At 51.0% G+C, this 20,310-nt stretch overlaps 5 protein-coding genes across 5 annotated transcripts; 1 reads left to right on the top strand and 4 right to left on the bottom strand.

Annotated features, from left to right (window-relative positions):
- Positions 1-232: 232 nt before the first annotated feature.
- Positions 233-2,893, bottom strand: BU24DRAFT_488852 (uncharacterized protein; the record flags this gene model as incomplete). Its single annotated transcript, XM_033533578.1, has 7 exons — positions 233-992; positions 1,039-1,227; positions 1,275-1,521; positions 1,573-1,897; positions 1,953-2,033; positions 2,096-2,687; positions 2,841-2,893. The coding sequence occupies 7 exons, from the start codon at positions 2,891-2,893 to the stop codon at positions 233-235; spliced, it is 2,247 nt and encodes a 748-aa protein (XP_033387120.1).
- Positions 2,894-5,965: 3,072 nt separating this feature from the next.
- BU24DRAFT_458518 (alpha/beta-hydrolase) lies at positions 5,966-6,727 on the bottom strand (the record flags this gene model as incomplete). The annotated part of the gene is made up of 1 exon (XM_033531642.1): positions 5,966-6,727. One exon carries the CDS (start codon positions 6,725-6,727, stop codon positions 5,966-5,968), a length of 762 nt encoding a protein of 253 aa, XP_033387119.1.
- A 532-nt stretch (positions 6,728-7,259) lies between these two features.
- On the top strand, positions 7,260-9,042 carry BU24DRAFT_418330 (adenylylsulfate kinase). Its single transcript, XM_033526954.1, has 3 exons — positions 7,260-7,562; positions 7,623-7,875; positions 8,234-9,042. Exons 1-3 carry the CDS (start codon positions 7,555-7,557, stop codon positions 8,621-8,623), a joined length of 651 nt encoding a protein of 216 aa, XP_033387118.1. The 5' UTR covers positions 7,260-7,554; the 3' UTR covers positions 8,624-9,042.
- Positions 9,043-10,153: 1,111 nt separating this feature from the next.
- Positions 10,154-12,560, bottom strand: BU24DRAFT_405533 (uncharacterized protein; the record flags this gene model as incomplete). Its single annotated transcript, XM_033525705.1, has 2 exons — positions 10,154-12,202; positions 12,291-12,560. 2 exons carry the CDS (start codon positions 12,558-12,560, stop codon positions 10,154-10,156), a joined length of 2,319 nt encoding a protein of 772 aa, XP_033387117.1.
- Positions 12,561-18,338: 5,778 nt separating this feature from the next.
- Positions 18,339-19,915, bottom strand: BU24DRAFT_104902 (HAD-like protein). Its single transcript, XM_033520741.1, has 5 exons — positions 19,767-19,915; positions 19,540-19,601; positions 18,986-19,246; positions 18,819-18,869; positions 18,339-18,685 (listed from the first exon to the last, which is right to left on the bottom strand). Exons 1-5 carry the CDS (start codon positions 19,824-19,826, stop codon positions 18,382-18,384), a joined length of 738 nt encoding a protein of 245 aa, XP_033387116.1. The 5' UTR covers positions 19,827-19,915; the 3' UTR covers positions 18,339-18,381.
- Positions 19,916-20,310: the final 395 nt, after the last annotated feature.

The raw sequence follows: 20,310 nt of genomic DNA, 5'->3' as shown, positions 1-20,310 counted from the left end.
GACGTGGAAGCCGCAATGCCATCCGGTAAAGAGAGGAATATCCGGGAAATAGGTGCGTCTTGTTAGTGACGCCTCTGAAGGCGCAGTTACCGATTTGTTCTGATATGTTATGATTAAACGTCAACCCCGAGCAACCGTGGCAGGTGAACTAGATAGTGAGGTTCAATATAGCATGGTGCTTTCAACAAAATATATTTATCAAGGAACTTGCTGTATACTCTCGATCGATTTTTTAAGGAGCAACAAATTCCTGCAAGAGATCCATGTATGGTAGGAAGTCTGCGGCGGAAGAGTTGAAATCGAAACCCGAGTCGATTTCCTCGTGAGAAGAGAACGAAGCGGAAGACACAGGGAATGGAAATGGTCGCAAGTCCCAGGTACCAGCTGAAGGAGTCTCTTCGAAGGTCGAGCCATATTTGCGAAAACGAGGTAGTAGCGGATCCTCTTCGTTTCTATGTGAATCATTCGCCTCCATTTCGGCACTAGCCTCGGATTTTTGGGTAATCCGCCTCTGAGTCTCTCCCATCTTGTTGAGTTTCTGGTTGGTACCCTGGCTCTTGTTGAGATTCATGTGCACAGAGGAATGGATTAGTTGGAGCGACCCTGGCATATCTGCTTCCTGTGGAAATGTTCCCTTTGCTAAGCAAATATTTACGATGACAGCAAGCCTTACGTCTTTTCGTGAATGATGCCTTGCAATTTCGATCGCTTTCGAACCTGCTATCTCGGCAGCTTGCTGCGTGGTAATTTCTTCATCCATGTGAGCCATGAAGTCTCCGGATCCGTGTAGTCGTCTAGGATCATTCTCGTAATTGATCGCCGTTCGAATGTATTCCAACAGCTCCTCTGCACCTTGGTAACGAACCCTCAGCTCATTCATGACAGCAATGTATAATTTCAAATCTTGTTTCCTTCTTTCATCCCGGAAAGGCCTTGGTACGGCAAACAATCTGCGATAGGACCATGCAAGTGGCAGTGCAATTAACGCAGTACTGTCAATCAATTAGCTTCACTCTTTTTAGTCCGACACCGACTTACATCGTTACTGGGAGGTACTTCGCTAATCCCATTTGCAAAACACTTTCTAGGGCTTCAGTGTTGCCATGCAGCGCAGACTCGAGCTCTGACTCAGTAGAATCTCCCCCAACATCGTACCCAGTTTCCTCCTGCGATGACGATGCCATTGACAAGGACAATGCGCAATTACAAGCTGCGATCTTGGCAGAACTACATGATTCAGTTGTGTTGGAGATAGTGTGCGTCGTTGGACTTACTAATAATAAATGTGAATGATACTGATGTATAACGTCAAGGATTTGCGTCTATCGGGGATCATGTAGGCGTAGAGAAAGGTGTTATGCATCTGCTTGTACCACGAATCAAGATTTGACATCGATTCCCTCAATTTCTGTATTTTATGGTTGGCGTCCAGTGGTGGCACAGTGGTCTTTCGTGCAGATGAGATATCCAAGATATCCGATAGGAGCAATAAGAGCTCACACTGAGCGATGAAGACCCTTACTAATATTTGTTTAGTATTCGAGTCATATACTTTTGATCTTCGAATATCACTTTCAAAGTCATCCTCTGTTAACATTGGGTATTGTGTCTTGGAAGAATCGATGATAATCTGGAGGGGCCGGCGAAGTCCAAGGGATATAGTACGATCCCGGCATATGCAGCCCCACCAAAGACGTTTGAGGATGTTGCGACGCGCTGGGGATACGTCCGACTCATGAATGTCGGAGTGCGCGCCTGCTTGCCTTGCGTAGTGAACGGCAACATTAACCCAGTACGAATTTACTGTTGCATCGGCGGCACTAGTATAATAGGTTAAGAGCAGAGCGCAGTGTGACGAGGAGATCGCATCGCGGCAAGTATCGAGATCGAAAAGGGCCTAGGTGGAGGAGATATGTCAGTTGTAGCATCGAAACACTGGAATAGAAGCTGACCTTAGCGCGGCTGTAGAAGGCTGCCCGTGCAGCTTGGATGCTCTCAAAGCCCATGCTTTGTACCATGGGCAGAGGCAAGAACTATGAGTTTCATTTGCTTGTCAGCTCGCCCTCCAACTGTAAGACTACACCCTTTGACCTACACTGCAGCCTGCAAAAAGAATCGCCTGGAAAAGGAACAGAGGAATTCTATTATTGCTTTCATTGGAGGAGGATTCAGATGTCTGATTGTATGATTTCCAAAATTCACCCTCGTCTAAGATTGGAAGTACTGGGTGAACGTGTAGGAAATATTCCTGGACGAACTCGTCCAAGATGGCCTGGGACGGAACACGAAAACATCCTCGTTGATCCAGGTAGCAGACATCATCCGGGTGCAATTTGTGAATGCTGCCGCAATGAATGAATGGATAATAAGAGTAGATAGTGAAGGCATTGTTCGAAATACCGATGGGAAACCTGGCAAAGGGGGCCGGCCGTTCCTCACAGGACTCTTCAATGTTGGCAGCTTCGCAGTCATCCAGGAGAGCAGTGTTTTGGCTAGTACTAGGGCTGGATCCATCAAGCTGTAAGACGGCAGGCGAACGCGCCCTTTGCTGAGCAGTATGCTCATCGCAACTGCTGGCAAGCACTCCCTCTTCCTGCACACTGTTGCTTTGATTGCAGCTTGGGGCATCATCCACGCCAGGAATGATTATGCGCAATGATGATGGGTTCATCACAGAAATGCCATGCCTACATTCACAGATTAGCCATCAAAACCCCGAACTTGAAGGTACCAAGGGAGTAAGTCCACCTTTTTCGATTTCTGCGCCGAACGGTGCAGTCAAGTTTGTCTAACCTGCAATTTGTGCAAGGGGCCCCCATCTGCATTACATCGCACCGCACCTTACGAGATCGACAAGGAACACATGCGAAGCTAGCTCGTTTTCGGGTTCCATTTTGTCGGTCTTTGGGTGCCGATGTATGAGAAGGGTGGTCTGGTGCCTCTGTAATTATGTCCATGTGTACGTGGTACAATATCAAATTCAAACAAAAAGTGGTTGGGGTATTTACTCCGTATCTTACTTACAAGAGGGACGAGATTGGATGTTAAGGAACAATGTCAGTGTCAGGCTAGAGGGCGGGGGCCGGGAAAGGGGAGGAGCGGGGGTGGGTCTAGCGGCGTCTGGGGAATTAGCTACTTTTACAATTGACAATCTCGAAAAGTAGGCCAACAGGGAAGTCGATGGATTTACGAGGCACTCTACTGTATATATATGTGTCTATATCTCATCATATACCCGAATATCTAACAGGTACAAATAAGCTCTTACTTGTGCCATTTTTTGGGCTTATGAGTACAGTGCTTAAGAAACCACTTCAATTATACCCAAGAATCATACGGAGTGTAGCTGAATACATAAAGTACATTCACTTTGTTCTTTTTATTGATGGTAGGGAAGTTCGACGATCTACTTAATCCTCTCGCCCAATTAATACACGTAATCTTTGTATTTCGACTGATGAGGCTCGTCTCCACATTGACGGCGTCATCTAGGCCGGGACGTGCGTAAGAGACAGTGACGTTGCATACTGCACTATGTCCATTGGTTGTATTCACACCGGGAGATTGAGAATAGTATCAATATCAAAAGTCTGTACTTGCAATGCGATCGCACCTGCTCCGAGAATGGAAGGTGTTTGAAGAGAATCTAACGGGCAGGAAGCTGCTATGGAGATAGGGTTCAGTGAATTCCTTTGAAAACATAGAAATATTTGATCAACTATATAAAGTACGGACGTTTGATGCAATTTAAACACGAGGATAGTTATAAACGACAATACTCAATAATAGGCTTTCCATAATTCTAGGAGTCATCGTATATCAGCAATTATGATTGCGGTTGTAGCTGTGGCTACGGCTAAAATTGTGGCTACGGCTGTAACTGTGGCTGCGGCTACGGTAACGACTCGGTTCTGGCGACAATCCAGAGCATGATCATCGTAGGATGATGGCCACGAAAATCTCCACGAATAATGGCTCCATAAAATGCAAAGATTATGGCGTCATCACTTTTCGCTATTTTCTCCTCTTGATGTTAGCAACGGTGGGACGTGAATGCCTTCCTGTACCCCAGAATCCGGGGAATGGGCACTAGTCTGCAACGTACGTCTGGGGTAGCACGTGGTCGTCTTGACCACCTTTACGAGCAAACTCATTTCTTAAAGGTCCCCTTCCAAGCTCATCCTCAGGAACTCTTCTTTCCACTCACCGATATTGATTCTTATCAGTGATCGTCAACACGTCGTCCTTATTCCAACCCATCATGGCGGCCAGCTTGTCTAACAAAACACCTAAGAAACAAGCACACCCGCTTTGAGAGCGAGCGATCCTACAGCAGTAAGCCTGATTTGAACACACCCCTTGTTTTTTGTTCAATCTTGACAGAAGTTTGACATAAGGTCTTCCTGGTGATCCTTTACGGTGGTACCGCACACTGCATATATTGCGCCCTCAGTCTAATATTGCTGGTTCCTCTTCTCTCATCTGACGTTATCGAGTATGACGGTATATGAACCAGCATGTCTACTTGGTTACGGGTTGTCTTGTACAAACTTCGCGTTGTCTCACTTCAGTGTTTCGAAAGACGCCAACGATCTTCATGATATACTTCTTGTGGAAGCTACAATTCACAGCACCGGCAAAAAAACGTGGGAGGTTTATTGCTCAAGTATAAGGTGTGATGCAAACAAGCAAGGGATTAGCCCAACAGAAGCCTTCTTGGATCCAAACCAGCAGGGCTGGACAGTAGAAATCAGGCAGTAAACAAGGCGACTCCAATGCTGGTCCTCTGGTGAATGGAAACTTGTAAGCAAGCATGTGGCAATCGGATTTGGATGCTTTTCGGGCGATCAGAACGGCTTGAAAGTTGGATTGATCTTGTTCCGCATTCCGAACTTTAGGAGAATAAGATGCCTAAACAAAATTTATGTATGAACGCTTATAGCCTACTCGTACTGTCAAAGCTGTTCCCTCATCCCTAAGTAACGTAAATACACAAGTATCAAGAAATTACAGCAACCAGTACTAAGGCATACCAGTCCATCAAAGAGAGCTGGCAGCCTGAGGAACTACATCACGATAAACTACCTCACACACGAACCACCTGCGGAAAACAGTATCACATACTGCAACACAGAACCTGACAACCTCAACTTCGCATTCCAGCCCATCACAACTCCCCTTCCTCCCAATCCCCCAAAAGCAGAATCACACCATCCCACCGTCCATCCCTCCACCAAGCGAAAGTATGCTGTAACCGCGCTTTAGGGTCACGCACGGCACAGCGAACGGAACGAATACGAGGCACAACCTTATCCGGGCAGCCTTAAACCAGCCTGCAAATCCGCCTTGGCGTTTTGGCCTGGTGTAGTTTAGTTCGGATTCGGATTTGGGGGATGGAACGGAAGGCTAGCAAGGATGCAGGGGGGATTGCTTGGGGTTTCTGTGTGGGTGGATTTGGGGAGGCGGGTAGTGTTGACTGATTTGGTTTGATGGGGAGTTCGTGAAAGGTATGGTTGGGCTGGGGGGATTGTGGTTGATGTAATGTATGATGAGCATGACGGGTTCGTTGATTTAGACGGATTGTCGGTTTGTTAGGCAGAAGGGTAGGAAGGGCGGGGTGTGCTCGATGTTAACTCAGAGCTATGTTAACTCATTGCTACGGTTTTCTTTAGGACAGTATAGCTGTTATGAATTGTAGGAGTGTCTTAGAACAGTGGATCTGAGACAGGCTGCGGGATGCCCGATTTTACACGGCAAGTGACGAAGTCGTAAAGAAATGGTACCCTTGGTGGCAAATCTTGGCCGGCAGACGAATGGACAGTGCGCTGGCAACCAAGCAGGATGGAGTTGGTAGACTATGGAACCTTCAAAATGACGTCGTCAGGATCATGTTCGGCTGTGGAGATTCAGTGGACTGCATCGTCCCGACCATGGGTAGGTAGCCGAGACTCATCGAACGTACGTATCAGCTGCTATGCTTCTGTATGAAACCCACCATGTCGTCGATACCCTTCGGCTCATTGACCCAGTGTCCCCCGTCTGCATATTCTTGCCACTCCACCTTGATGCCCAACCTGCTCAGTTCATCACGGAGTTCCCTCCCATTCCCCACTGGCACGACCTCATCATCCTCTGCATGCTCAAGCAACATTGGCACTTGAACCGCGGCCCCAAATTGGGAGTCTCGAGGATCACCCGTCAAAGTAAGACACAGCTCCTGCTGCACCCAACGCCCAAAGTCTGCATTCGATGCGGCCCGAGGAAATGGAAGCCAGCTTGAAATGCCAACGAACCCGGCGAACCGCTTCCCCTCGGCGAGCAACGCAACGACAGCAACCGCGCAGCCCTGACTAATCCCCCCAAGAAACACCTTCTCGTACCCACCGACCTCCTCCGCCTCTTTGCTCGCAACGTCCCAGATGGACGGCACACTCTCGCGCAGACCCTGCAGCTGGATCTCAGGCCGGTGGTGCGGGTCCCGCACAGATGCCATGTCGAACCACTGGTGCATGTCTTCCTGTTCCGTGGCGGCGGGCCGTATCCCGGCGCAGGGGAACACCCATTTGAAGCTGGGGAAGATGTCGGTCAGAAAGCGCCCTTCACGATCCTGGCTTTCGAAGAACTCGGAGGCGAATTCGCGGGCGTTGCTGCCGCGGCCGTGGAGGAGAATGATGGTATGGCTGTGCGGTGCTGTCGGTGCTACGATGTGGACGTCGGGACTTGACATATCTTTTTCTGTTCCGTGGTACTGGTCCTAAGGGTTTGAAAGTGACGATGCTTGCTCGAGTGGAAATGTGAATGAGACACCTCCAATGTCAACTTTTCTGCCAAGGTTTTCCTACAATTGTCGGTCGAAAGAACCAGACTTAACCGTGTTCCTTTGCAGTTACGTAGGTCTCAACATGAGCGTGAACAAATCAAAGCTCGTAATGTGTTGGTCTATGCACTAGAAATGTTGCAAAGGAAGACGCAGAAAGGCAACTCGATGCGATAGACTTAATTCCCGATGATACATTGGGCTGCTCCAACGCACCACTCTACCGTTGGGTCAATTGATCACTGGCCTATGGGAAGCTGTCTCAACGGGATACACGACATCATACGTGGCTGCGGTCACATTTTGCAAAGACGATGTTCAGGCACCAGGTACGAGATGGTCACAAGTAGTTGTAGTGGCATCGGAGACGGAACAAGATTAATCCTTCAGGAGCGGATGTCACTCGTATACGGTGGTGGGGGGATCATCCATACAGTTACGAGTACAAGTGTACCTAAGCTAAGTTATGCGGGATCTGCTAGCGGGGGGGGAACTAGACGAGACGAACCGGAAGGAAGAGTAGGATAGCCAGTGGAGATGAGCACGTCATTCAAGCTAACAGAATTTCATATACACATACAAACCACTTGATCCCCCCATCTGTTTACATAAACCCAAGTACCAAATAACTATACAAACCTTTCCATTCTCTGTCAATTGGAATACTCAATTTGACCTTCCAACTTCTTCAAGTCATTCATTCCCTCATCACGTCCCAACAAACAAATCCACACACAATGTCAACGTACGCCCCTCAACGACTCCCCTCCCCACCATAATCATCCCATACTAACGCCCAAAAAAGCAACATCACCTGGCACCCGTCCCTCTCCCGCAGCGAGCGCAACACCCTGCGCAAGCAGCGGGGCTTCACCATCTGGTTCACAGGCCTCTCCGCGTCGGGCAAGTCGACCATCGCGACGGCGCTCGAGCAGCACCTGCTGCATCTTGGCCTCGCGGCCTACCGCCTCGACGGCGACAACGTCCGCTTCGGGCTCAACAAGGACCTGGGGTTCTCCGAGAAGGACAGGAATGAGAACATCAGGCGAATCGCTGAGGTACGGATGATTGATTCCTTTTCCCCTTTTTGCATGGTTTTGCTTTTCTCTTTTCTTTTGCACGTTTGGCTTGTTGGTGGGTGAATTGCTTTTTCCATGGGGTGGGGGGTTTGAAAGAGTTGCATTTCGCAGTGCACAATTCCTTCGACCATTCTATCTACGATGAGACGCAATCGCGGCGGAATCTCGCAGACATCCATCCACCCAATGCACGCGCAAATGGCATCACCCCCCCTCTACCCCCATCCCCACAACTGTCACCATAGCACGTCATTTGGAAACAACATCACCACCCACACCCACCCCAAACCCCTCAGCACATCAAACAAACCTCTAACAAAAACAACAACAACAACAGGTCGCAAAGCTCTTCGCCGACTCCTCCACAATCGCCATAACATCCTTCATATCCCCCTACCGGGCGGACCGCGCCATCGCCCGCGACCTCCACACCTCCTCCTCTACCACCGAAGACGAGCCCCTCCCCTTCATCGAAGTCTTCGTCGACATCCCGCTCGCCGAAGCCGAGAAGCGCGACCCGAAGGGTCTCTACAAGAAGGCGCGCGAGGGCAAGATCCCCGAGTTCACGGGCATCAGCGCGCCGTACGAGGAGCCTGAGAACCCGGAGGTCGTGATCAAGAGCGCGGAGGTGAGCGTCGAGGAGGCAGTAAGGAGGATCACGGAGGTTCTTGGGGAGAAGGGGCTGTTGAGGTTGGGGGGCGAGGATGGGAGGGGGTTGGAGTACTAGATGCTGGGATCGTGAGTAACCTTCCAGAACCATATCTTCACGCCTGGAATGAAATGAGAATGAAATGAAATGAACTGGTATCTAGTATGTCCAATGTGAATGTGTCCGTGACGTCTTCACTTCCCTCTACAACGCCCACTACCACACACATGGAACCCTTTGCAACATTACCATCCCAAGCACGCGGATAACCCGTCCCCCCGATGCCCTTCTCCTCACACACCCCCCCCATCCCCCTTAGACACATCTTCCCAAAACCAAGTTCTACGAACCACACCTCCGACCTCCGACCTCCGAGCTCAACCAAAACAGACACCGGAGGTGCGGATGGAAAATGTTGCAGTTGGTGAGCATGGTTATGTGGTGATGGCGGGACGGCGGACGGAGGGGTGGTGATTGGGTGTGAGATGTGTTTGTTGGGATGGGGGGGGGGGGGGGGGGGGGGGGGGGGGGCTTTGGGGTGCAGTGATGGTTTGGCTGTTCGAGAGGTGTGGAGGAGAGGTGCAGGTCGTAGGGGTTGTGGACTTTTCTCGCCGTGTGGGTTTCTTTTTGTGTGAGTGATATGGATTGCTTTCAAAGATGACGTTTTCCTTTGGGGTTCTCGAGGAATTCCTATACTTTACAATTTAAGTGTGTGATTGTTCACGCATGCAGGGGGTGGGATCGATGCCATGGTTCACGTAGACAGACGGACAGACGGACAGACGGACAGACGGACAGACAGATGGAGAGTTAAGCAAACATGTGCCTATTGATTCGACTCCCTCTTTGATCCTACATACAACAATCTTTCCAGATTGCCATTCGTTCTCGGATGGGAACAGCTCTAGGAGGTTTCTTGTTCCAAAAAATAGGAGAAACCTGAAAGCAATTCCTTATTCGCCTTGAACAACATGTATCCGCTGAAGGGGGGGAAATAAAAGAACGTTACAAGGAAGCCTGTCGCAGCCAACCTCAGATGGAAGGCGCAGTTCAGGCGAAAACGTACAAGGAATCCTGTCGCAGCCAACCTCAGATAAAAGGCGCAGTTCAGGTGAAAACGTACAAACGTGACAGGTGCATCGCTGGGATTAAGGAAAGGACAGATACGAAATGGGAATAGGAGGAAGCATCGTCTCCTATGAACCATCCAAAAAAAAACAAAAACCATGTGGACTTCCTACATTTTGCCGCGCCCATGCCATGAGCTCAACCTGAAGAACAGGCGAGATGAATTAGAATTAAGAGGGTGGAAATGCGTCGCGCATTTGTCGTGAAAATCAAGTAAAAAACTCCATCGCTATCAAAAACGCCGGCACCGAAAGCAGGTAGACGGATCGATCGCTCAGTTTTGTCTCGAATCCGTGCTAATGTTGTGGATGCAATGTCGAGATATGAAAATGACTGAAAAACCAAAGGGGACCAAACAATAATTCTCGGGGAAACGAGACCGGGTATACCCAAAACCAGATAGATCGTTACGTAGAGAGAGGAGACAAGCAGGAGCAGCGGTACCAAACATTTTTTTCTATCCTCGCCAACGGCCAGTCATCATGACCTGAAGTCACCAGGCCCTTGATTTGCGAAGATGTAGCTTTTTGGTTGGGGCTCGGTCGTGCGTCGCATCATCTGACCAGGGCCCATTCCCGTGGGAGGGAGATACTCATGCACAAGAAACTCGGGCATGACCGCCGGGGGCGCAAAAGGAACATTGTGGTGAATGCCATTCATAGACATGTCCATGTACTTCTGGTCGTACATGTCATTGAACTGCATCGAATATTGCATTTGCGACGCATCCAGTTGGGGGTGACCACCACCCGGCAGCGATGGCCGTCTGAAGTGCGATGGCTTGGGCTGAGCGATGGTGAGATCCGTAGTCGAGTGGAACCCACTCCTCATCTGCGGCGGATACATGTATGGATTTCGTTGGAACGTCTGCTGGGTGGCTGGTGCAGATTGCGGAGGCGTATCTCGGTAAAGTTCTTCGCTGGCAAGGGTGGCCTGGTTTACCAGTCCGACTTCCAGCGGGGTGCAAGGCGGCGAAGCTCCGCTGGAAAACAGGCCAGCTGACAGGGGCCCTGTGGACCGATTGACGCCGAGGCTCTCGGGGCTGCTATGCTCGGGGACAGAAGATGAGTTCCTTATCACGGCGTTCGACTGCCAATGTGGGAACCCATTTGGTGTCAAAGGGGTCGGAGGAGCCAGACTTCCACCTTGCGATTGGGTGGCCGCACTGGACGCTGAGAAGGCACGTGCGAACTTGGGCGACGCGGCGGCCTCTGCAAAAGTCGAAGTCATGGGTGAGCGCTGCGCCGAGCCGGGAGTAGACTTCTGCACGCGACCAGACGCGTTCCCGATGCCAGAAGATCGGATCCTGCGAAGCGTATGCTCAGCGTTGGCACTGGGTGATGGCATGCTGCCACTGTAGGAAGAGCTGCGCAATGTGCTGGAGTTCAGCGCCGTTGGTCGCTTCTGCCTGCGGGCGGCTATGGTCGAGGGTGGATTGGGGTGCTTGAAGCCATCAGGAGTGTGGGAGTTCTGGATGTTGATAGCCTCGATGTTAGTAGCAAGGTTCGATGCGGAGGAATTCCGCCTCGAGAATGCATCGTCGCTGAAAAACAACGGGTTTTCGAAGTCAACAGCACCAGCGCTGGATTGTCGGTCGTGTTGCTGCGGAGAGGACAGAACGGCTTGGGCGGAAGCATTGCCATGTTGATACATGCCTGTGCGCGGGAATCCATGACCCCAGAAGTTCAACCCATGGTCGGAGACAGACGCTTGCGGTAGGTTGTAAGGGGTATCCAAGCCGTCATCATCATCATTTGTGGTAGAGAATTTGGAGGCCTTGTCTCCTATCCAACCAGAATACATTGACGCTATCGAACTTATCGACGAGTCAATCGGTTCACTCGTCGGCTGAGCGGCTTGCGAACCGGAGAATGGAGAGTGCTCCGAGGAAACCTCACCAGCACTGAGTTGATGCTCCATTGGATTCGAAGCCTGAGGCGCAGTGAGGGTCGAGAACTGATATGTACTGAAATCGGGAAATCCACTGAACGAGTCCTGAGTTGGCGCCGCCCCATTATCGAGGCCGTTTGACGTGGAAAATGTAAGACCTGAATTAAGGCTACTTGGGTCGAAGGTGAATTCGGGTTCCTGTTGTGGGTGGGAAACTGCCTGATTTTGCATGAAGGATGCACCCGCTGTCGCGGCCATGAACGACTGCATCACTGTTCCCGGGTCAAACTCGGTTCGACCGGCCTCGTTGATGGATCGGAGGGTATTCATATCGAAGGGTGGGTGCAAGGCCATTTGAGATCCCAGATCCAGGTTGGCTGACGGGCCTTCCGTATTCTGAACCGGGTGGCATGTTGGGCTGACGTCTGCATTGGTGGGAACGGTGGGGAAGAAGTCCTGGCTTAGGGACTGCGAATGATGATGGGATGGCTGGGATTGTTGTTGATCTGTAGTAGAGACGAATTGGGATCCGACCATGAGGTCCTGTGGTGGGCCATAAATTCCCATAGTCATGTTGTACGAATTCATCTGTTTCTTAATATCCTGTTTGACCTTTGCTCTGCGATTCTGAAACCAGTTCTATTGCAGCAGTCAGTATGCATGTAGATATAGGAGTACACATCACAACATGTCAGACCCGGTCAGGGAGTGGGAATAGGATACTTACGTTGATCTTGTCTAGAGGAACACCCAGAGTTTCGGCGAACCCTTTTTTGGTGTTGGTACTAGGCTTGTGTTGCTGCTGGAAGTGAGCTTCGAGGATATCATGCTGCTCCTTTGTGAGGCGAGGCTTGACGTCTCCGCCATTGGGATGTTGTTTTGGTGGAACGCCAGCTCCGAGTTTAGGTGCGCCTGTCTGCTGCGATTGAGGTAGTTGGGAGAGGGAATCTCCATTGTTTGGGAAGACGTGCATCTTTCTCGATCCAAAAGGGTCCATTATAGACGTGCCACGAGCTGGCAGCGCGACGGGGGAATGGTTGACCTCAATCCGTCTGGAGATTGTCGATCGGTGTTGGGATTCAGAGGATGATGGGTAGGAGCGGCGGCGCACGGGGGAGATTGAACCTGGAGGGAGGTTGACAGAAGGACGTTGACAAGCGACGACGCGACCAGGGTCCAGATAATCGAGGGCCGTGTGAAGAATAATAAGAAGCGGGACGGCAGGCGATAGAGGGGAAATGAATATTCGAAGACAGCGGGAAGCGGAGTCGTGGTGACGAGATTGGGAGATTGCGATATGGGTCGGAGGGGGATTTGCGGGAGATTAACGAGTGACAGGTCAGCCCATCAAGGGGCGTGCAAAGCGATGGAAGGTGTGTTGGTGGTGGTAGTAATGGCAAAAGCGAGAGAATAAGGAAGCGAGAGTGATAAAAGGTAGCGAAGAGTGGAAAAGAATACTGGAAAAGGACGAAACGAAAAAGCGAGTGTGGTGGAGGATAAGAGGTGTAATTTTTTGAGGCGGAGGAAGGAGGTTGAAGCAAGAAGGTGGTTGAGATGGAGAGGGAGAGAAGAGACGAGAGAGAGGAGTGGAAGGAAGGGTGGGTGGATAAGCCAGAGTAAGTAGTTTAGATGGCAGGTACGGAGTAGAGAGACAGAGAGCGGAAGGCACGACTAAGAGCGCAGGCACTGCAGGGTAGGGCAGTTGCAGGGCCTGGTTCTGTAGGCGGGTGTAGGGGAAGGGTAGGGTACAAGTAGGGTAAGGGTAGTGAAGGGAAGGGTAGGGAAGGGTAGGGCAGGGTAGGGTTAGGGTTGTGTAAGAGGCGGCCTGCGTAGGTAGGTCAGTAACGAAAGGAAGAGGTTCAACTGGAGTGGATGGGGACGGACGGACAAAGCCACCACTGGTGACTGGAGAGACGAGGCGAGAGGCGGCGCGGGAGGGAGGTGGTAGTCTGTAGTCTAGTATTCTTCGTACCTCGTTGGTACAGAGTAGTCGTAGGTACTCCGTACTAGAACTACACTACAACCACAGGAGGTGGTGGTTGTGATTAGAACTTTGTGATTGGAACCTTGGAAGAATAAGGAGTACGCAGTACTCAATAGAGGAGGGAGTAAAGATGAAAGATAAGTGGGGGAATAGTTGGAGATTTTTGGCGCTGTACGGAGGCAGAATTGTCTTGTACGAGGAGGAGAGAAAGGAGGATGGAAGGAGCGAGTCGATCTATATGCAAAATATTTGGGGGTATCGTGGACTCTGGATCTGGAGTTCTTTTTGGGGGAAGTGGAAGTACTGAGTACTGGGTACAGAATCGATGGCTCTCAGAGTAGTTGGGATGGATGGAATAGCCGACAACCATAGATATGGATAGGGTATGTTGATAATTAAGGTACTGTGTAGAGCAACTCACTCCAGACCAGTCAGTCACTCAACAGTTAAGTTCACGCACAGAGCAGAATCACACCCGTCAGACACCGAAAGAGAGGCACGAGAATTATAACAAAACCAGAGAGCCCAGCAGAGAGGGAAAGAAAGAAAAGAAAAAGCAGAGGACGGGTTGGGACAGAGAGAGAGAGACGAGAGAGACGAGAGGGGGGTTCGGGGGAAACTGTGTGATGGATGGTGGGTGGTGGGTGGGAGGGGAAGGAGCGATTGGGTGTGTGGGTGTGGGTGTGGTGGATGTGGGTGACTGACTGGGCGAGTGATTGGGCGAATGGTTGGAGGATTAGGGTTAGGGTGGGTACTGTAAGTCTGTACTTTAGTCTATTTTAAGTCTAGTCCCTCTACTGGCACTGTGTAGGTTAGTCAGTTTACTTGTAACTAACTGCAGTTGTTGTAACTGTGTATGTACAAGACTCAAGTACCAGTACCGTGTAGTTACCTGGTAATGGTAACAGTAACAGCTGGTTCAGGAGGTTTAGCAGAGTCTTGGGACGAGGTTGCAACTCACCAACCACTCAACTAAGTCTACAATACAACATCACTTACCCAGTGGAGGGAGACATGACGAGGAGGGTGACGGCCCGCGGCGAGCGACTTGTCTTGTCTTGTCCTGTCTTGTCTTGGGTGTCCGCAATTCCGAAAGGCTGCAAGTCTACCAAAGTCTCCCATCTGAATGGACGACCCTGAAGAGCCCCAAGAGATCCCCAAAGAACGGACCCAGGCACTCTCACCCATTTGATTCAGATCAGGTCACGTCAAGGTTTGAGTTTTGAGGTCGGTCGAACAGAAAAGAATCCCCTTTCTCCGACACATACCGTGTACATTCATACGTACTGTACCTAGGAACGTACGGAGTAACTCTCCACTTGATTGTTGTTGTTGCAGCACCGACTATAATTGAACGGACCTATATAGGAAGTAACACGGTTCGTACCTGCCTAGCATTGGTACATGGAGTACTCCATACCAACAAGTACCTAGGTATAAACAATTACTAGATACGTAGTAATAACCCTTGAAGAAGTTGGAGTTGGAGCTGTACATATCCGTAGTTGCATTTAGTCATGGGTATTCCCCTCCGTAACTAAAGTGCGTGCGGAAAAGACACTGTATACGCCGTATGATGCTGCTGTAAGGTCTGTAAGGTGACGGGGATCGTGGGTCGGCTGGGCTGCATCTCAGACTCTAAGCCACTTTCACACACACAACCATTTACAACCTCCCACACAACTCTCACCACAAACACCCACACCTTTTTTTCTTTCTTTCTAAACCTTCACTTACACCTAACCTACTTGCGCCCCGCGGACTCACACACTCTCTCACGACATCCAGACGTCCAGACATCCAGACACCAACAGACCGGCGAGCATCATACGGAGTCCACGGAGCCTAGGCAGTACGCCGCTCACTAACGATCCCGCCCTGAAGGAACAGCCCCTAGGCACTTCTTAGACATACATACACAACCACACCAGGCACACACCTGCTAATCATCACCTACACACATACATGCATCCGTACCTTCGTACATTCGATGTCATTCACTGCCTGCTCACCAATTAATTACCAGAATCCCTCTGCTCACGCTGACACTCATCGCTCACATGGTTACAACAACTCTCGCCATCCACTTAACTCCGGCATCAACTCGGGCCTATGCGGGATAGAGGGCCCTGAATCCCAGTTGCCGCTCCCCAAAATAACCCCCATCAAATACAGGGGATTCGCAGAGTACCATGCCTATGACCAGGACCCAGAACCATGGCCATGCTCGTCACTGCCACTCTCCTACGCCGACGATGCAGCAAAATGTTGTTCGGACCCCAGGCTTGAATTGAACTTGAATTGGAACTGGTGTTTGTCTCGACATGGCTTGACTACAATCGCAGACATGGTTGAAGTGGGATCAAACTCATATCCTGAACCCTGATTGTAACGAGAAGGAAGGAAGACGTTCGGCTATGCAGCAACACACAGACCTGAGCGTGTCACCCAACCCAACTCATCCTTAGTCCCCGTACCCTTACGGGCCTTACCCTGATCCATACCCTGATGATTGATCCCAAACCCATACCCTTCCGTTTTCTTTCCTTTGCTCTTCCCTTCCCTTTCCCTTTTTCTCTTTTTCTCCCCGACAGAGCTGGCTGCAGCGCCGTCACGCCACGCTCGCTGGGAGGGCGGCGCTGGCGGTCCCGCTGCTGAAGGGGCCCGAGGCTGGCATCTGCGGCGGGGGGTGGGCGGCCATGTAGAGGCCCTCCGGTCTCTCATATCGTCCTCCAATTGGCTCACCTTCGGACGTCGCGGCTGATCGACTCCACTACTGTGGAGGAGGAGAAAGCATCTTTGAGCGGCACTCTCCCCAGCACTGTCCCTTTCTACAAGTATTCCTCGCCGCCTAACGCCATACTGTCTTGCTGCCGCTGCACTGTGCACCTGCAATGCAGAACAAATGCGCGGACCTTTTGCAGGTTCATCCGTCATGCCTATTCGTCATGACTTGCCGGGAGATGCGCGCATGGAAGACGTCCACTGTACGCTGGCTGTACAGTTACGTATCTGCAGACTACAGCAAATGCTCCGCATAGCTCTCGTTGCTGTACGGAGCATGTATGCTGCACTACACGCTGGATATACACCCAATCGCCCACGACGTACGCCTGTGTGCTGTACGTACATACCAACCTACCCACTAGCATACATCACTCTCGCCCCTCTGCAGACCTGACCGCTTTGAACTCGCACAAGATGCTCCGTACAGGCCTCCTTTTCCCTTCGGGGCTGTATGTCTCCCCATTCCACCTCTCACAGTTGCGAGCGAGCATGTGCGTTTGCAACAAAGCGTGGGCCATCACATAGTACTACCAAAGGTGGAGTCTATGATACACATTGTACTGCCAGCGTCTGCGTTGTAGTCTATCTTGTGGAGAGTGCGCGCGCCAGCACTCATCCCCCTTGTCTGTTCAGCACACGCTTCCTGCCCTCTCATTGTTCACATTCCATCTGTACTCACTCACCCATGTCGAATCTACCCAGCCGCCATTCCCATTCTCTCGCCCTCATTGATGATATGCTGCCGCCAATGCACGTAGACGGGCACTGCTGCTGACTGCCTTTGGCATAGCCTCTCGTCTGGTCGCCGATGGAGCGAAAACCTCATGGCACCATAGTGACCTCTTTGGGACCTGATGGGCATTTTCGTGTGACGGAGATGCTCTCCACAGCGCCCACATATCCAACTGCACGGCCAAGGGGAACGATGCGCTCCTCGTTCGTCTCTTCGGAAGGCGGGTAGGCCGTATTCTATCGATTGGAACACCGTACCTTGCAGCAGCCCATCCCGTTCGGCTTTGGTGCAACTGGAGCAACTCAAAAGCAGTCTTGGTCTGGCTCCACAAAGTTCGCACCTGAACACATCGGGCGAGACGCTGGCCCCTTGGGTCTAGCTGGCTCTGGCCTACATCACCGTTTCCCCCTCCCCCGTCGCCTTCCATTGGCTGCGCCGCCAGCTTTTTTGGCCGAAGGCAAGAAATTCAGTGGTTCACGAATCACCCAGTGGGAAGGGAACTGGTAGCACCAGCAAGGGAGCACAGCCTCTTGTCATGCGCACTCCCCTTCTACATACTATCCAGACAACACTAACAAGCGTCCTCCACCACCTCAAGCAACCATCGCTTCAGACACTGGCTCCGCGCGCATTTACTTTTTGTTTTCTGTTCTTACCCGAGTGAACCTGAGTCGTTCCGCCTTGTCACACCAGCCAGGCGATGCGAGTGCGCTGCAATGTAAGGAGGTTCATACCTGCCTCCCGGCATACTGTTTCCTCATTCCAAGAAAAACGTTAGTCCACGCCGCGGCAACGTGCAACGGTTCTAGAAAATGGAATCATTCTCGGTGTCGCCTTGTCTGCATAGGGGGTAGGCAGGCGGGCGGACTCATGCGATGCAACGCACCCATTCTGTTAAAAGAAAAAATGTCTTTGAACCTGCCAATGATTGTCAAGCGGCCGCCGGTTGTCTTTGTTTAACAGCATGTTGACATTGAATCGACATGCGCCCATCTGCAAGCTAAGATTGATTTGTATGACGACATGTCGATGGACCAATCTCAGAATAAACCGCCTCCAGAGAGAAAAAAGGGCGAGTTTCCGGTTCGGTTCGTGCCTGGGCACTTCGCATGCACGGCGTCTTGCATACACGCAGTTGTCACCACGCTTTGAGTCGCAGATGCAGCCGAGTTTCACAGAGCACTCTATCACGACAATGCGTATTCCGATTCATCTAGCTCGAAAATGACCTGATCATCTACCTCTCTAATCATGCTACTTGAATGGGGGAATACAAACGCAAAAAACCAATGCAGATCAAATCACAAATCTGAATCAAGTCGTATCACATAATAGCAAAGCGTCCACGATTTCCAACTCAGCTTCTCCGGTCCCTTTGTTCCAAGACTTCAGCCTCACGCTCCTCATGTCGCGGACGATCCAGTCTGCGCCGGCGTCGACCAACTGCTCGATCTTGTGCGTCGTCGCCAGCGCTACGACTCTGAACCCAGCGGCCTTGCCAGAGCGCACGCCCGCGGGAGCATCCTCAAAGACGACGACCGAGGGGTTCTCCTGCGCCAGCTCGAGCTTGGTTCGCCCTAGGAGGTAGCATGCCGGATCTGGCTTGCCGTGTTCGACGCTTGGGTTGGCTGCGTTAGCTTCGAAACGGAGGTGGTTTGAGACGTTTGGTGCATCTCGCGGGTGGTCGATGGCCATGCGCATGGGGATCGAATCGGGATGGGATGGGAATGGGATGGGGCGATATCACTTACTCCTCGGCCGTCACAAGATTTTTAGGATGTGCGAGTTTCAAAACATCCAGCCTAGTTCGCGTCCCCGCCTCCGTCAATAAAGAGCACTTCGCCTAACCGGCTTTAAAACAAACGACGGGGGGGAAGGGGGACATCGTGAAACAAAAACAATACAAGTCCAAACTCACCATCCGCTAACCAAAGGCCTCGTCCCGGACGTCACGATGCACCATGGCAACGACCTCCGATCGATGTCGTCCAGGAAGGCGCGCGACCCGGGGATCTCGACGGCGTCGGCCCCGTATTCGGTCGGGATGAGGGCTTCCACCCGGCTGATGTAGTCCCAGTTGGCCAGCTTCGGCTCGTACATGGCGAGCACGTCGATGGAGCGGCGGCCGTGGGAGGTTGCGAGGATCACGTCTGCGTCGACGCCGATTTCTCGGCCTATCCTGTGCTCGGGTGAATGATGTTAGTTTGTGGTCGAGTTTTGCTGTGGGCATCGTGAAGATTTGTCCAAGGTAACAAAGAAAAAGCGAGATATCAAAATCGGTGACATGAAATAACATCCCCTCCAACGCCCCTCTTCTCTCCTCATAGAATCATTCATACATCTTCTTCTCCCCCACAACAAAGACCCCGCAAGAAAAGCCATATTTCCCATCCTCTCCAAATCCAAAAGTATCGACCTCCCCTCTCAAAACACAAAATTCAAAACCCAAAAATAAAGAAACAGAAAACTCACTTCTGCCAATTCTTAACCACCGCCTCGGTGGAATCGATAATCGTTCCGTCCATGTCGAAAAGCTACGCATAGCCCACTGCGTTAGCACATCTGCATACCCTGATACCCCTCAAAATTTCTCTTGCTCCCCTTCACACCTCACAAGGAAGATCAGACAGGAAAGTCGTAAGGCCCCCAAGATGATGTAGTCGTAGCGCACAGTGGTAGTGACGCCGGGAGAAACTCACCAAGCCATTGCAAGTCACCGTCTGCGCGGGCGCGGCGAAGCTGTGCTCTGGGACTGTCATTTTGCGTTCTGCTTTGCTGTTTGGGCTTTAAATCTTGGTGATAAAATCCTTGGTGGTTTTGTTGGTGGTTCCTGGTATCGGTTGTGGTTCTGGTTCCTGGTTCTGGTTCCCGGTTCTGGATTCCTGGTTTGGAGGGGTTGTCGTCGTTCGTTTGGTGTCGTCAATTGTTCGTCGTTTGATGCCGTGGATATCGATAGATGCGTCGTTAGAACCTTTCCTTCTCTTTCTCTTCCTTACTTTTCTCTTATCTTCTCAAAATTCCGATGTCGAAAGGCCCGGTGATTTACAGGAGAGAAAGCAAAAGATTCACGAAACGCGAAAGGAAAAACGTTGAAGTTAAGTTTGACCCGAGGCGTATTTCCTAAATGGGCATATCCGCTCTGCGTTGTTGGCGGAGTTACCCGATATGGAAAACGGGTCGTGAGATGTGTGTTGTGTGTGCGGGGTGGCTTTGAATAAGAGTAAAATACTGGGTAGATATGCT

This window comes from Aaosphaeria arxii (genome assembly GCF_010015735.1).
Source record: "Aaosphaeria arxii CBS 175.79 unplaced genomic scaffold BU24scaffold_2, whole genome shotgun sequence".
NCBI classification, from domain to species: Eukaryota; Fungi; Ascomycota; class Dothideomycetes; order Pleosporales; genus Aaosphaeria; species Aaosphaeria arxii.
Note: the sequence above shows the minus strand (reverse complement) of the source record. Positions and strands in the feature narration are given on the sequence as shown.